This window comes from Melitaea cinxia, chromosome 22 (genome assembly GCF_905220565.1).
Source record: "Melitaea cinxia chromosome 22, ilMelCinx1.1, whole genome shotgun sequence".
Classification (NCBI taxonomy): domain Eukaryota; kingdom Metazoa; phylum Arthropoda; class Insecta; order Lepidoptera; family Nymphalidae; genus Melitaea; species Melitaea cinxia.
The window spans coordinates 714,085-729,821 of record NC_059415.1 but is presented as its reverse complement, the minus strand read 5'-3'; the positions used below and the strand labels follow the sequence as shown (position 1 = coordinate 729,821).

At 34.5% G+C, this 15,737-nt stretch overlaps 3 protein-coding genes across 3 annotated transcripts in view; 2 read left to right on the top strand and 1 right to left on the bottom strand.

The window, feature by feature from the left end:
- LOC123664768 (electron transfer flavoprotein beta subunit lysine methyltransferase-like) overlaps positions 1–14,167 on the bottom strand; it is a 74,544-nt gene extending 60,377 nt beyond the window's left edge. The window contains exon 1 of the mRNA XM_045599248.1: positions 13,958–14,167. The gene's annotated coding sequence lies outside the window, so the exon portion shown is untranslated. The remainder of the gene's footprint in view (positions 1–13,957) is intronic.
- Positions 1,445–3,965, top strand: LOC123664771. Its single transcript, XM_045599250.1, has 2 exons — positions 1,445–1,760; positions 2,024–3,965. Exons 1-2 carry the CDS (start codon positions 1,626–1,628, stop codon positions 3,947–3,949), a joined length of 2,061 nt encoding a protein of 686 aa, XP_045455206.1. The 5' UTR covers positions 1,445–1,625; the 3' UTR covers positions 3,950–3,965.
- On the top strand, positions 13,257–15,117 carry LOC123664769 (growth arrest and DNA damage-inducible protein GADD45 alpha). Its single transcript, XM_045599249.1, has 3 exons — positions 13,257–13,540; positions 14,033–14,249; positions 14,576–15,117. The coding sequence occupies exons 1-3, from the start codon at positions 13,479–13,481 to the stop codon at positions 14,789–14,791; spliced, it is 495 nt and encodes a 164-aa protein (XP_045455205.1). The 5' UTR covers positions 13,257–13,478; the 3' UTR covers positions 14,792–15,117.
- Positions 15,118–15,737: the final 620 nt, after the last annotated feature.

Sequence of the window (15,737 nt, the reverse complement as noted above, 5' to 3'; positions counted from 1 at the left end):
GTGCACGTAAATAGAAACGCCTCCGCCTTTACAGTTTTGTCTATAGTTGTAGATATGATTATAGTTCGGTAGTTGATATAACTTCGCATCGGTCTCTGAGTTAATCCACGTCTCAGTAAAAATCAGCAGATGAGTAGTCATTTCTATGGCCTTTAGAATGCATTTTATTTCGTCAAATTTCCCAGCTTTGCGAATGCTGCGTAGGTTCGCGTAAAAAAATCTAAGTGAAGACGGATGCAATGGGATGTCCTCGTACTTGTTTACCACCTGATGACATAATCTGCTAGTACTATCCGTCGGTTTGGCATTTTGTAATGGGGAACTTACTGGTTTTTTTGATTTACGACAACTATTTTAGGTGTCCCTTTCACATATTTAATAGAGAGATTTTTTTCACCATCCTGTGTACGCTTGTGTAACTCTTCCTTCAAAGTTTCTAGATATTGTTTTTGTTTTGGAGTTTGATCAAAAAAAAGTTTTATGTTTTCAGGTAGTTTTGTTCTATTTTTTAACAAATATTTTGCGGTCTTAGAATTTTCGAAATGAACTTTTAGGGGCCGGTTCTGATTTTGCACATATTTTCCTAGTCTCATACATTTAATAGGCTTAGGGCAGTCTTCAGAAATCATTGCAATAACCTTCAAGACTTCCTGATTATCATGGTGTTGTCTCGATTTAAAATTTTTGTCGTTTATTTCCGATATACCCACAATCACAATATTTTTCTCGCGATCACAGCGGTCCTTGAGTTCCAGGATGAGGTCTTCGTGACACTCGACGAGCGATTTCAATGTCGAACATTTTGCACTTTGTTGAGTTTTAATCTGGGTTATTTCAGTTTCTATATGTTTTATTTTAACCTCCGTAGCGGTTGTTTTGGTTTTTATATTTTCGATGTCTGTATTCGCACGTTCGAGTTGCTTAGAAAAATTTTCTGTGGATATTTTTACCGTCTTTATTTCGTTTTTAATATCCGCTATTTGTTCTTTGATTTGGTTCAGGTTTTCAGTTTGAGTTTTGCTGAAGTTGTTAAGGAAGTTCATCATTTCCATGCGGAAGTCCATGAAATCTTTTTTATAATCACTTTCCTCCGTACGCTGTTTTCGCTTTCTTGTATTAATGTTAGTGTATAAGTCCTCGCCGTCGCTTAGAGTGGATAAAGGTCATTGGGCATAATCTGACCCGGTTTTCGAAAAATTTCCTACAGATATCAAATTGTTGGTAAATTAATGAGTGCTAGCCGAAATTTAATTCTGTGTGGTTTTTTTTTTTTAAACGCTGGAGAAGTCTAAAAACGACGATATGTGTTTAAAAATGTTAGGCACCTATCAATTAAGTATTGTTATCAATAAAAATAACACAAACGTTTGCGTCATAAACTTAAGGTGCGCAATGAATAACGTGCGAGTGAAACGGCTAATACAAGCCGCATTAGCCGTTTCACTCGCACGTTAGACAAGTTAGAACCGGTTTCGCATGTGCTCGATTCCCGCGCTACCTGAGCAGTCGCAGTCCCTCGTCTTGTGTCGTTGCGATCTGTGCGTTTCTTGAGTTTTAACTATATTTAACGATTAATTGCTGTGTTATTGGATTTTAAGTTTGCATTTTGATTGGGTTTCGTTGATATGGAAAGACAAAATAGTTGTGTTTTGTGTAGCCGCTCTGTGTTGCGGCGAAGGAAACATATTCTCACAGTGCACTTTCTCGGAAAGTTCCGAGATCACGTCGAGTTATTATTACAGGAAATAACACCACGTGAGGTAAGAGTGTACCTTGTCCGATTTATTTGATTACTTGCCTTACGTGTCGTATGTCGTACACACATATATAATTATATTTAAGTATGTGATCTATACCTACAGTTTAAACTACATGGCGCTGTGTATGCCTAAGGATATTGATTTATTAAATGTTATATGTTGTGTATAATGTATAAGTTCAGCATTATATTCAGCATAGTGTCAATTATTAGGTACCTAATAAAATAAAATATAACATTCCTACACGTTTTTTCTTTTTTCAGATTCCTTTTGATGGTTCGCGGTCTATATGCCATGCCTGCTGGGTGAGATTGGATTCCACTCTGAGAAGTCAGCATAGGCAAAATGAGCCACCTCAACGAGTTCAAGGCGAACAACGTCAACAAGCAGAAGATGCTGGTGAGGAACCAAATGAGGGTCAACAAGATAACACCGGTTTCATTTCTGTACAGGGATATTCCCGTGCTTCAAATACAGCAAGACGTTGCCTATTTCAAACCTGCAGAAACATTCCTACGCATATATTGCCATTGTATGTTAAATTCTATGTATTGCATACCATGAATTTTTATATACCACCTCTTGCTCGTGTTTGCCATTCACATTTGCAAAGAAATGATTGGGAAGAACTAACTACTCAGGGGCAAATGCATCAATTTAATGGCACTCATGTACTTGATATGATGAATTTATACAAATGGGGCTTGGAACGGAGAAACCAACTTGATTTTGAAAACATAAATTCAATTGATGATAATGAGCTACATTTTTGGACAGGAATAACAAAAAATCAATTTAACACTATTCTTCAGCTAACACCATCTCTTCATAACAGAACTGATAGGCCTGCTGCGACTTTAGGTATATACCTCACAAAAATTAGGACTGGTGAACCGGATGAAAGGTTAGCTACGAAATTCCAAATGTCCAGAAGAACGTTAGAAAGAAAAATAAGATTAGCAAGAGAATGCTTAACTCAAGATTTCGTCCCGCATTTTCTAGGCTTAGATCACATAACTAGAGAAGAGGCGGTTGCTCGAAATCTTTGTATACCATCTCATATTTTCGGAGGCGACCAGAATACAGTCATTTTGGTGCTTGACGGCACATACCTATATGTGCAAAAGAGTTCCAATTTTTTGTTTCAAAGAATTACATACAGCTTACATAAATTCAGGAACCTGGTAAAACCGTTCCTGATAGTTTGCACAGATGGCTATATCTTAGATGTGTTAGGACCTTACGCAGCAACAACATCGGATGCAACAATTATGCGTACCATAATGGAACATGAAGACTCGCCTTGGCATTGGTTTTTACGGCCTAACGATGTCTTCATACTAGACCGCGGCTTTCGGGACTCAATCTCCTCTATACAAGAATTTGGTTACAATCCTCAGATGCCACCATCCAGATCCAGAGGAGAGCAACTCACAACCGAAGAAGCAAACAAGTCTAGACTCATAACAATGACCCGGTGGGTTGTCGAGACAATGAACAGTCGTTTCAAAAAAGATTTTAAGATTTTTCGACACACCTATTTCAATGTTTCTTTGCCTAACATGATGGTGGATTTCCGAATTACTGCAGCGCTCATCAATGCTACTCGGCGACCATACGAGGATAGCATTTTCGCCGAGCAATTCATTAATATAATTAATGAAAATATTAATAGAAGGAACGAGCTGGCGGAATATGTGCGTGAGCACAATTTAAATATGCAAAGGGTAGCTTTCACTCCAATTGATGCCAGTGATGCAGCGTTCGATTTCCCACAATTGTCGTACGATGATTTGACACTATTTACGCTGGGCAGCTATCACCTCAGGATCGCCAGATCATATGTCCATGAGCAGTTACGACCAAATGGCCTATATATCGTCGAACTCTACCGGCACCAAGAATCGGTAAATAACAGAACATTGATACGCGGTAGAATTCAGTCCCGACACATCAGGAGTAAAAAATATTACACCTACATATTGGTAAACCCCACAACAGAGGGCAGAGAGAGTATAGAAGATTATTACTGTTCTTGTATCCACGGCCGCCGAACTATCGGATGCTGCGCACATATAGCCAGCATGGTGTATTTTTTGTCATGGGCCAGACACCAAGAACAAATAGATACGCCAGCAAGGTTCTTGGACGACACTATCGTTCCTGTTGACATTGATCATGTTGAATAAAAATGATATAATTCTATATATTTGTTTCCTTTAAAAATACATCAGATTATTCCCATTGTATTAGTGAAGGAGAATAAGTTTTTATCATTTAGGTGTCCAACAGACTTGTATTATTAGAGCCAGCAGACGAACACGACGAGTTCAGGTGTTCCAGCGTGTAATCATGACACCCAATCAATGCAAATAAATAGTCGAACAATGTCTTATCACTAGAGGATATAATCGTAACTTAAGACTTTATTTTTTAATTTTTGGGCTGATTCCCATACTCTACAATGATGCGACATATATTTTCGTAAACTAGGGATATTTATCTAAACATACACACCAATTTTGTTTCTGTAGGTCGTGGGTAGATTTTTCATACTAAGTGCCCAATGACCTTTGGGGCAGACCCGCTACCGCTCTCGCTGGCACTTGCTAATGTAGCCCTAGGCGGCGTTCTTTGTACACTCATGTTGTTGTAACGAAATGCGTGCGAAGAGGCGAAAAAATATCGGGCGCTCTCTTTCCCCGCGGGGGTGAGCGGTGCTGCGCGCGCGCCGGCGTAGTTACGCGTTAGAAACACAAAGGTCTTGAGTCATTAAGCAACTACAATGTTAATTTAACTTAAACACTGCACAATAAAGATGATTTTAGCTTACTACTGTAAAATTTAAAATGGTAATATTCTTAACACACGTCTGCTTCCAATGAGCTCTAGAGGCGAAAAAAAATTTTTTATGTGTCTTTGCGGATAACTTCGTCGTTTATGAACCGATTTTGATGATTCTTTTTTTGTTGGAAAGGAGATATCCCGAGGAACCGTGATAAGGAAACCAGGATCTGACGATGGTATTCCAAAGAAATCGAGGGGAATCTTCGAAAATCGTAGTGGTGCCTTTGTAAATTTTTGTATGTAAGTGAAGTGGGTTTTTTTCGTTTACGAGTTATCAGACTAGGCTATGAATTTCATATTGACCCAGTAAGCAGTGATCCTGCCTTCCGTTCCAAAGTTGTGGGTTCAATTCCCGCTTCGAAGCGGGGTTTAAATACTATTATGCAAATCTATAAACAATTATTAAAATTAATATATGAATCAGCTGTTATCTATCACACAATCATTAATTTTCTTACTTTCGAAACAGAAAAACGTGTAGTTAAACCTTTACAGGATGGATACAATCTAGAGTTTGGCATAATATAGGCTCTGAACTTAAATTACTGCCTTGATTTGACTAATATTTTGTATATAGCAATTGCATAATACAAAGTATATGTGGTTTAAAGTAATGCGTCTCACTTGTATCCACATGTACACACTGTAATATCCCACGGATGGGCATAGGCCCCTTTCCCCATGTAGGAGAAGGAGCAGGCTTTAATCCACCACGCTGCTCCAATGCGGGTTGGCAGATATATTCCCTACTATGAGTAACGATCGCTATATGGTGTCCATGATAACAACTAGTACACACAATGACTGCACAAACAATTAGACCACGGCTAACATCTGTATGGTTGATACAAATGTTTGTGTGTACGGGGTTCGAACCCGCAAACGCCAACCAGTGCTGTGACCACTACGCCAACGCGAGTAATCAGAAATATAAAGCTATGAAAAATTGTCAAAAAAATTGTCTTGTCGATAACTTCAGTAAGTGGGTTAAGATTTGTTTATTTATGAATCATACTTGGCAACAAGCGATTGTTATCAATCCCGCTAGTAATGCCTGTTTGAACTAGTCCAGCACGCGATGGTTCGTACACGTTTCATTAAATGTCATGTTTTGATGTTTGATTGAGTTGATTACATTATGTTATAATCATGATGGTTATTGTTTTCGATGAAATATGTTAAGAAAGTTAATTAATTAAATTTATTTTTGCTTTTTATATAGCACTAGCATCCTGTCCCGGCTTCGCACGGGTATTTAACTAAAAATTGAATGTATTTTTTCTTCCAAATTTTTTAAAATATAATTTAGCATTTGTTACCCGCGAAAAGTGTAGCTCCCCAACAGTGAAAGAATTTTTTAAATCGGTTCAGTAGTTTCGGAGTCTATTCAATGCAAACAAACAATCAAATCTTTCCTCTTTATAATATTAGTATAGATATAATACCGTGAAATACTGAGACAATTAACAAGTAAATAATTGATCAGTGAAAAATAAAGTAGCGAAGAAAGTACAACAAGTTTTACCTATTGAGTTTTTAATTACACAATATACCTTGGTAAGTACCTATTCATATATATATATGAGATATATGTAATTAATTATAATGTATTAACAAATAAATAACACAAATAATTTTTAGTAATAATTCATTAATTCCACAACTTTATATAAGGTATTATTCAGAGATTCACAGTAGACATTACACTATCACTCTGAGGACCTTTGGCTGAGCGCTGCGGGCTCTTCGCCATAACCTCAAAAATAGTTCGTATAAGAAAAAAAAATTAAAGAAAATTTGACGCAAATTTTATGCTTTAGAATTTGTATTATAAATGTTAAATGTAATGTCAGAATGATGTTTGTTAACATCATTGGAGCTATAGAAACCGAGAAAATCACAAAGAGCTGATTTTTGTGACCTTTGACCTTGAATAACTACGTCTCATACACGAGATTTAATGACAATTTTGAGACAACTTCAGAGAATACTAAAATGAAGGCGTAAACAAGCTTACCTTACTCTCATTCCGAGGTTGATCCCTTTATTTTGTTTAAGTTACGGGACTATGTACTATAATGTCAATTTCAAGTGTCAAGGTCAAGTGAAGCCACGCGGGTAAGCCACGAAAATATTTTATGTAATTCTTCATAAATTCCATAAAACAGGTTTACATAGAAAATGCTGCGTTTTCTAGTAAAACAAAGTGTAAAGGTAAACTTTATAGAGTTCTTTGAACCGATTACGCGGTGAAGGTCGACTGGCGGCCTTGAGGCTGCGCTGTTCGATCGATACTGAGATTAGTCACGAGATGTGTGACTAATATACATGATGACCTTTTCGGTTTTACTCGAGATACCATTGAGGCTATGATGTTAGAGGTAGGGTGCAGCAGGAGCTCTGGAAACAGCTGGAGAATTACGACTGAGAAAGTTCCTCTTTACAGAAGATCAGAGCGAAATAGTATTGCTCTCAAGTAGTGGGGTGTTCCTGTGGTGGGTAGCAATAGCTTCTGGATAAGGTCTGTGATGTACCCACACATAGTGAAATTTTTTATGTTAGAGTAATAAAGATTAGCTTTATTATTTTAAGTTTTTTGGAACGAAGTTCCTTACGACAGGCTTGACATTTGGCTGGGCGACCGAACTGAAAAAAATGTGATACTAAAACCGTAAGAAAAATATGTAACGGAAGTGACGTAATATCAGTCACACGACTGCATAATATGACGTTTGTAAAACTAAAATATTACTAGTAAACTTTTTTTAAATTATTTATGTAATTTTATACTGTCGACAAAAATAAATAAAGACATGTTTTTTATTTCACTTAATAGTTTGAATTATTATTATTATTATTTTGTTTGATTTATTTTATTTTACGGTATTTGTTATTTTCTAAAATACTAAATTTCCTAAATACTTTTATGTACTTAATTAAAAACCAATCAACAAAATTAAAGAAAAATCAAGAACTAGAAAATATATATAAAATTCAACATTTTTTTTTCAAATTGAGTTGCTTCTATACTATCCGAAGGAACTTCGTTCCTACCTGGTGTCCTATGACACCACATAATTTATTTTTATAAAATTTTTGGTAGTCTATAAAAATAATTATAAACTTAGAGAAGACCTCTTTAGAGATAGGCTAATTGGAAAAAACCAAATTGATATTATCAAAATAGTGTTAATTGAGTATCATACGAAACTTAAATCTTTCCACCAGACCGCAGTGGAGTGATGTGGTTGATTTAGCTCCAATTATATGTATAATATGCTCATGACGGCTCATTATTAGTAGGATATTGATGAGTTTGTTACAGTTGTCTGTCTGTTCGCGATAAACATAAAAAACTGCTGAAACTATCGGGTTTTTCAAGCCGTCACTCTAAATAGTAGAATTTTACAAAATAGTTATTTTTCCGTTCGCAGAGTTATAATATAAAGATAAATCTAAAATTAAAGTAGCCTAAGTTACTTCTTATTACATCATATATCTGCCAGTCCCATCAAAATCCGCCCAGTCGTTTCAGAGATTAGCCGAAACAAACAGACATACAGACAAAAATTATAAAAAATATTATTTTGATATATGTTCCGTGTACATACATATGAATTTAGTAAAAAGCGGTTATTTTAATATAACAAACAGACACTCCAATTTTATTTATTTGTATATTTGTATAGATACCTAATCAAACTATAATATATCTATACAAAATAAAGCGTTAAACTGACTTTTAACTTCACAAGTAGCTTCCATAATATCGTCAATGATAAAACAAGTCTAACATTACATGCGCTTTGAAACCTTGTGTAAATGTTTCATGATTCGACATTATTTTGTTTTCGCCTGTTATCACTTGTCAGTCACATATACATCGGAACGTAGAGATATGAAGGTGTGTTACTAGGGGTCATATCTTTATCTAAGATGATATGATGATATTATGACTAGCCCGTTGGCGCAGTTTGTAGTGACCCTTTCTGCTCCGGGGGTTGTGGGTTCGATTCCCACCCCGAGTCTGGGCGTAGTATATAATATTTATTTACATATGTTTATATTATTTATGTATGTTTATCGAAAAAAAAAATGTAGCTATACCAGTCAGCTGTTACCTATAACACACATTAAGTTGCTTACTTTAGGAACTGATGATCGTGTGTATGTTGTAGATATTTATTATCAATTATTATTATGATAATAATAATATGATGATAATGTTTATGACGATAAATTCAGTTTTAGCAAATTTGATGATTTTTATAATAAACTTGGTCTGTTTCGTTTTTAACGATTTTTATAAAAAAATAAGTTAGTCTTCGATTTTCGATATTATGAAGTAATTTATATTTGTGTTATTTGTAGATTGTTAGTTGTTTATTCTTAACGACTATTAAAAACAGACCACACTTCTGAAGTTAAACTTCTGCACAGTATGCCTGCACTGTGTCTCAGATATACGAAACGTAACTGGCTATGAGAGAAAGAGAGAAAGAAAATGTGGTCTCGCACCTGTCTTTTTTGCTCCGTTCGCATCCCCCGATCACAATTCGTAACGCTTCCTCACGCCTTCACCAGCCTATTCCCCAAGTCAAGTGTGCGTAAATAAGTTACACTTCAAAAATTAAATAAAATGTGTTCATTACACAATAGTTTAATCTTGCCAAGTGCTTTTAGCGCATGCAAATTTTACTGTTTTGTCTTCATTTTAGTTGGGGTGAAATGCTGACTCGGAAGAATTGAAAAAGACGACCTTTTACCTAACATAACATAACAATACACTTTATTGTACACCAATACAGAAATAAAACATAGATTGATTTTAACAAAGTATCATAAGGTACAAAGTGCGGCCTTATCGCTGAAAAGCGATCTCTTCCAGGCAACCTAGAGGCAGAGGAGATGGTATTGTGTCGGTGTAGGTGTACAAATTGAGACATAAACGTTTGAATATATTTAAATATGCATTAGTTTCGAAACTATAGCACAAGAACACAATCATACAATATCGTCGTTTCAATTTAAATCACATTTCAAAAACCCACACTAATTCTCAAAACTCATATCAAACAACTGTTCCAAACGATCATAATCGTAGAAGTCAAGGCCATGCCATGACCCCTTGTTTCTCACAAACAATCGATACTACCGCCCATCGCAAACTCATAACCTTTAACATGTAACTCACGGTTCACTGTAAACTGTTGATCTCGTTAACGCGATATAAAATCACGTGTTTCCACCGATCTACATAATGACATCAACGAGGTTCATTAAAAAATAACACGTGTATTTAAATATTTGTATTGCCCATACAAATGTTTGCAGGGATCTGGGAATTAATAATAATTATTTATTTTCATTGTCTTGTATTTTGCCTCGGAGAGCACGTTAAGCCGTCGGTCCCGGTTGTTATCATGTACACCTGATAGCGATCGTTACTCATAGTAGGGAATATATCCGCCAACCCGCATTGGAGCAGCGTGGTGGATTAAACTCTGATCCTTCTCCTACATGGGGAAAGAGGTCTATGCCCAGTAGTGGGATATTACAGGCTGAAGTGGTATTTATTTTCATTAACTAAATGAGTACAACAGTAACGACATAATGAGTTTACTAAGACAATTAAACAGTAATAAAAGCATGCAGCCGAATTAGAAAAACCTGTGCTGTCGTCATAATTTGTATTTTTGTGGCTTTGGATTTCTGATACGGGATTTTATAATTCGTCACCAATATTATTAATTTTTATTAATTGTATGATTGTATTATTATTGTATAATTGAGGGTTGTTCAGTCTGAATCATTTGTAACGTAATTTCTGATAATCTTCAAAAATTGTTTTAAGGCTTATCGATAATAAAATCAAACAGTGCTGTATGACTCAAACATCAACTTGTCATAAACCAAAGGTTAAAAAAAATCTAGTAGTAGACTTACACCTTTACCTTTACTCAGTGGGTTGTTATCAAACTGTACATTTATAATAACTACAAATATTTTTAGGATGATGATTTTGAATGTTATGTTTTATAAAATGTTTCTGTAACCAAATATAATCTTAACAATAACTTTCTCTACGAAAAACAATACAAAGTTTATCAACCTTCAAGGACATGGCGTATATTTTCCTGATTCGTTTAGGTATCCTAAGAATTTATTTATCTACCAAATACGAGGAAAATTCACGTCATTCACTTAAAAAAGCTAATTATTGACCCAGATACACTTCTCGACCATAGAATAAAAAACATAAAATGCTTACATTACTATTAATCGTGTTATATCCGTAAAATCTTATCTTTACAGCCTATACAGTCCACTGCTGGACACAGGCCTCCAGAAGTTTACTCCAAAAATAACGTGAACTCATGTGTTTTGCTCATAGTCACCACGCTGGGCAGGCGGGTTGGTGACCGCAGTACTGGCTTTGTCGCACCGAAGACGCTGCTGCCCGTCTTCGGCCTGTGTATTTCAAAGCCAGCAGTTGGATGGTAATCCCGCCATCGGTCGGATTCTTAAGTTCCAAGGTGGTTGTGGAACCTTGTTATCCCTTAGTCGCCTCTTACGACATCCACGTAAAATCTTAAAAGATCCAAAAATTTAAAAGATAATATAACGAAATTATATAATTCGTTTTAATTATAATACAAACGATAAATTCGATAAGCACAGTTTGTTATAAATATTAAATCAGTAGCAAACGACTTGATTATATTGTCGTTGTTTGGTTGTCGAACGTTGACCGCAGCTCGACAACCTTTGTTATAAAACCACATGGCTTTCATGATAACCCATACACGGGTTGTTGATAACGGTAGTTATTGAAGCTTCTGCATATCGTGTTAATTAATTTTAATCGTACTATGTGGTAGTAAAGATAGAGTAGATTAAAAACGTTACATGAAGATTGACACTATCCGTACAAAATTTATAATAATTGTTATACTAAACAGAAGAAAAAAATTAATCTTCCTAATTAATAATTTAGAATATTCTTATTGACGTTGGATAAAGATAGAAACACTTCTTAAAAAAAATAGTGTATAATAATGTGTATAAGTGTTTTTATAAATAGGAACGGATAAAAAATAACACTCAAGTCGAATTTAGATTTTTAGTGATTTTTTTAATTAATCATTTCACAGGAAATACTAACAAATAAATTTAAAAAATAGGTTTTCTAAGATTTATTTCAAATTGCATAAAATTATTAATGATGACAAAATGTAAACATTTAAAATTGGTATAAAAGTTAAATTAGAATCATTTGTGATGGGAATCCCTAGTACTTACGTAGTAACTATTTAGTTATATGTGCTACTACTAAGGGTATACTCCGTATATATATATATGCAAAAATGAGGACGAAAAAGAAAAATAACACTGAGCAAACATATTATTGAAAAGAAACAATTTCCGTGTACTTTGTGAAATATAAAGTTAATTTATTTTATTTACTAGCTTTTCAAAATGATACGTACTAAAATAATTTACAAAATATATCCTTTCTTGTATAAGAAAAATTGCAAAAATATGTTTTTACTCGCCTTTGTAAAAAACAATGTTTTTATATTTTTTGTACTTTATAATTACAGTTAAGTATTATCTTACTAAAACAACCAATACCTAATCATTATTATTGTCAGTATTTTCCTCATTCATAATAATATTTCATGTAAATAATATGGAATAACAAGAATGTCTCAATCATAATAAATTAAAAATTGTTAAAATCTTCGACAATATGGACTATAATTGTATACATATTAATATAAAATAAAATAAAGAAAAAACAAATTTGCCAGTTGTAATTGATTTGGATAGTTGCATTATGTTAATAAATGACACTTCCCAGTAAAATGTGTAGAAAATTCATAACAATAAAATGTTATTACTATCATTTCAAAAACAAATGATAAATAAGTGACCTATAATTGAACCCTCAGAAACCCTTGCCTTGTTTAGTTTTGCACACGTGCATACAAAAATGTTAATCACTAATTTACTGTTGTACAATGTTTACAAAACTTAACATCACATGTATAGATAATTATTCTTATGTAACATATCGTAACAGCGCAGTTGCAACAATTGTATAGAAGTAGTAGACAAATAGAAACGAAATCAAGTTGCACATCAATTGTGTTCAATAATGTAATTGCAGTATCCGCCTAAATATTCCACATTCGTAACAAAAAAACCAGCGTTCCTTTCCCTGACAAAACAGACGCGGGAAAACCGCTCGCTATCGTCGACGGATAAAACGCACCCACACATACACACTGATAACCTTTACGTTACGAGCCAATGGACAGCTTCAATTACCCCTTGGGCACCTAGTTTAGTAGAGGCTGCGGGGGGAAGAGAAGATCAATGATATAAAATTAACATTCTCCAAATACGTTACGGACCTGCTGAAGGATCCTTACTAGTAAAAAGTTTGACGCACACCATTATATCACTATAAATACTACAAGTGTTTTCATGCACGTTTGTAGATACCACACATTGACACGCGACAAGTAGATTTCGAGGAATCTCTTTCAACACTAAAACGGGCGCCACACGCACACATTGAGAACCTCGCGCGTGCGTCGACCGCGGTATAAATGGGCAAACTACGTCACAGAATCCACATTCTGTTCCAAGCTACCACGGTGATACCACGCTATTTTACTTTGTGAAGTTGTGAAATTATTGTGACACATTGCGAGAGGATTGGCCTGTGATTAAATTAAGTGCTGATAACAGTGAATGTAAAGGTTTTACCAATTGTGTGAAGTTCAAGTGACAATTCGGAGCTACGGTTTCCAGTTTCCCAAAATTAGTGAGGAATTGAAAAGTATCAACAAAACAAGCAAAATGTACGAGCAATCCGTAGTTTCTGTAAAAACGGAGTCCTTCAGCGGAGTGGCCGCTAAAAGGTATGTTCAATTTTCAATCTTGTAAATTGTTGCACAATTTAATTTTAAAGTTTAGCAAACTTGCAAAATAGCAAAATAATTTTTTATATTTGAGTGAAAGCCATAATGAAAGCAAAAATCTAGGAATTTATTGGATTTGCCTCTACAATTTAGCAATTATTTCACATTTTTTTATTACAATAAACTAAATAAAACCAGTCACAATTATTCAAAAATCAATCCTAATATAGATGAGAAAAATCAAGTCACTAGTGTGCTAATTGCTAATAAATTAAACACTTCAAAGCTAATAAGAAACATTTTCTAAGAATCAAATAACACATTAAAATTTTCACAAGTTTAATGCCAATTAGTTAACTGTTAAGTTTCACATTGTTATCATCAGTTTCAATATTACACAATATTTTAAAAAGGTACCTGCTTCAACGTGGTCTCGTTTTCAAAAATTTCAAAAAATTGTAGCTGGATACTTATGATGTGTTTTCTTTGCAGCACTGTGGGTCAGTGTATCAGGACTGTCCTGAGGCGGGCTTGTGTGGAGAAGAGGTTGACAATCGGTCTTCTGCCGGCCATACAGCGCCTATCAAAGAACACAAACGGAGCTCTGTTCTGTTTAACTGCAGCGGCGCCACCTGGCGACAGTGCTACACACATGCAAGAAGTTTTATTACAAGCTTTCTGCGATGAGAACGACATCTATGTCATAAAGGTGAGATTATAACCATGTTTTTTTTTTTCGACTTAAATAACTTAAAAGGAAATTAAAATAAAAGTTTTCAGCTTGTCACTTTATTATTAGATAAATTATGATTTGAGACTGAATAACTAGTCAATTTACAAAATAAACCCGAATTTATTCCTTTGATTTAAGGAAACTTGCCCTGTTTGTCCTAATGTATCTAATGTAATACTTAAATTAACATACACTTGTATAGATTCAGTGAAATTCTTACTTTTTAAAAATTGCTTCTAGATTTGCTTATCTACTTATTTTATAAAAGGCATAAGTGATAATAAAATTTTCCTTCTTTACAGGTCGATTCTGAGACTAAATTGAAAAGAATCCTCGGCTTCTGCGTGACACCTATGGACTTCAGTTGCATCCTCGTCCACTACCCTTACGCAGACCCATTTAGTGATAGCCAGGAGATTGATCTTTCCAGCCTAACAGATTCCGAAAAAGACCTCATCGAACACTGCGAGAACAACTGGGGATCACAGACGCCAGTTATCAAGCTACCAGAAAAGTGAAACTGTATATGCAATGAAAATTATTGAGAATCGTTGATTTATTTTCTCGATGTAATTCGGTCATTGCGTTGCTTCGGCGGTCAGCGCCATCTAGTGTAATCGTCCAGTGGACTTAGCAATATGTTGTACAAAACTTGTTTTTATAATTGCAATAAACACTAGATTATTAAGATGAGACGTAATGTGTGGAGTTCGTTCGTACGATGATAAAATGTAGTTTAAGCCTGGAGTTTGCCATTAAATGGCTTGTATTTTTGTACTTAAATATGGTTATTGTATAAGAGACAAAAAGATGAAGAAAGAAAATAAAAACAGTTTTATACGTATTTTATAAGTATTTCTACTTTGTTACTTGAATTAAAAATAAAAATAAAAAAATTGTAGTTGATTATTTTGTTTTATTTGACAGCTGTCTTAGTATTTTCCTATTTGAGTTAGACACACACAGGATTAATTTAAAAAAAAATTGGCTTATTAAAGTATAATAACGAAGTATTTTTATGTACCATATCTATTACATATAATAAAATGGTAGGAAAGTCAAAACTGTACATTGAATATTATTTTAAAAGAATACTTGGGGTGTGATCTACAATCGATACCGAAGCCAAAAATATAGTTTTTAGAATTTTTGTCTGTTTGTCTGTATGTATGTCCGGGATAAACTCAAAAAGTACCGCATGGATTTACTTCAAATTTGGCACGAATATTATCAAGAAGTCGGATCAACATTATAGGCTATATATTATCATGCTATCACCTACCGGGAACGAGCAGTGAACCTTTATTTCCTCAACGCATTCTGTAACAACGTGTAATCTAACGACGCATATTTGAATGTTGTTGTTATTATGTTAATAACCATGCTATATAAGCTAGCTTCACACTATAAAAATCACGCAATATAAGTAACTAAGCCAATAAACATAATTAAATGAATATAAGT

What these genes read in the sequence shown, in the direction of transcription:
- LOC123664771 (XM_045599250.1), top strand. Translation starts at nt 1,626, where the DNA reads ATGGAAAGACAAAATAGTTGTGTTTTGTGTAGCCGCTCTGTGTTGCGG. An exon ending in AGGAAATAACACCACGTGAG is followed by an intron (nt 1,761 to 2,023) that starts GTAAGAGTGTAC and finishes TTCTTTTTTCAG; the next exon opens with ATTCCTTTTGATGGTTCGCG.
- LOC123664769 (XM_045599249.1), top strand. Translation starts at nt 13,479, where the DNA reads ATGTACGAGCAATCCGTAGTTTCTGTAAAAACGGAGTCCTTCAGCGGA. An exon ending in AGCGGAGTGGCCGCTAAAAG is followed by an intron (nt 13,541 to 14,032) that starts GTATGTTCAATT and finishes TTTTCTTTGCAG; the next exon opens with CACTGTGGGTCAGTGTATCA. An exon ending in ACGACATCTATGTCATAAAG is followed by an intron (nt 14,250 to 14,575) that starts GTGAGATTATAA and finishes CCTTCTTTACAG; the next exon opens with GTCGATTCTGAGACTAAATT.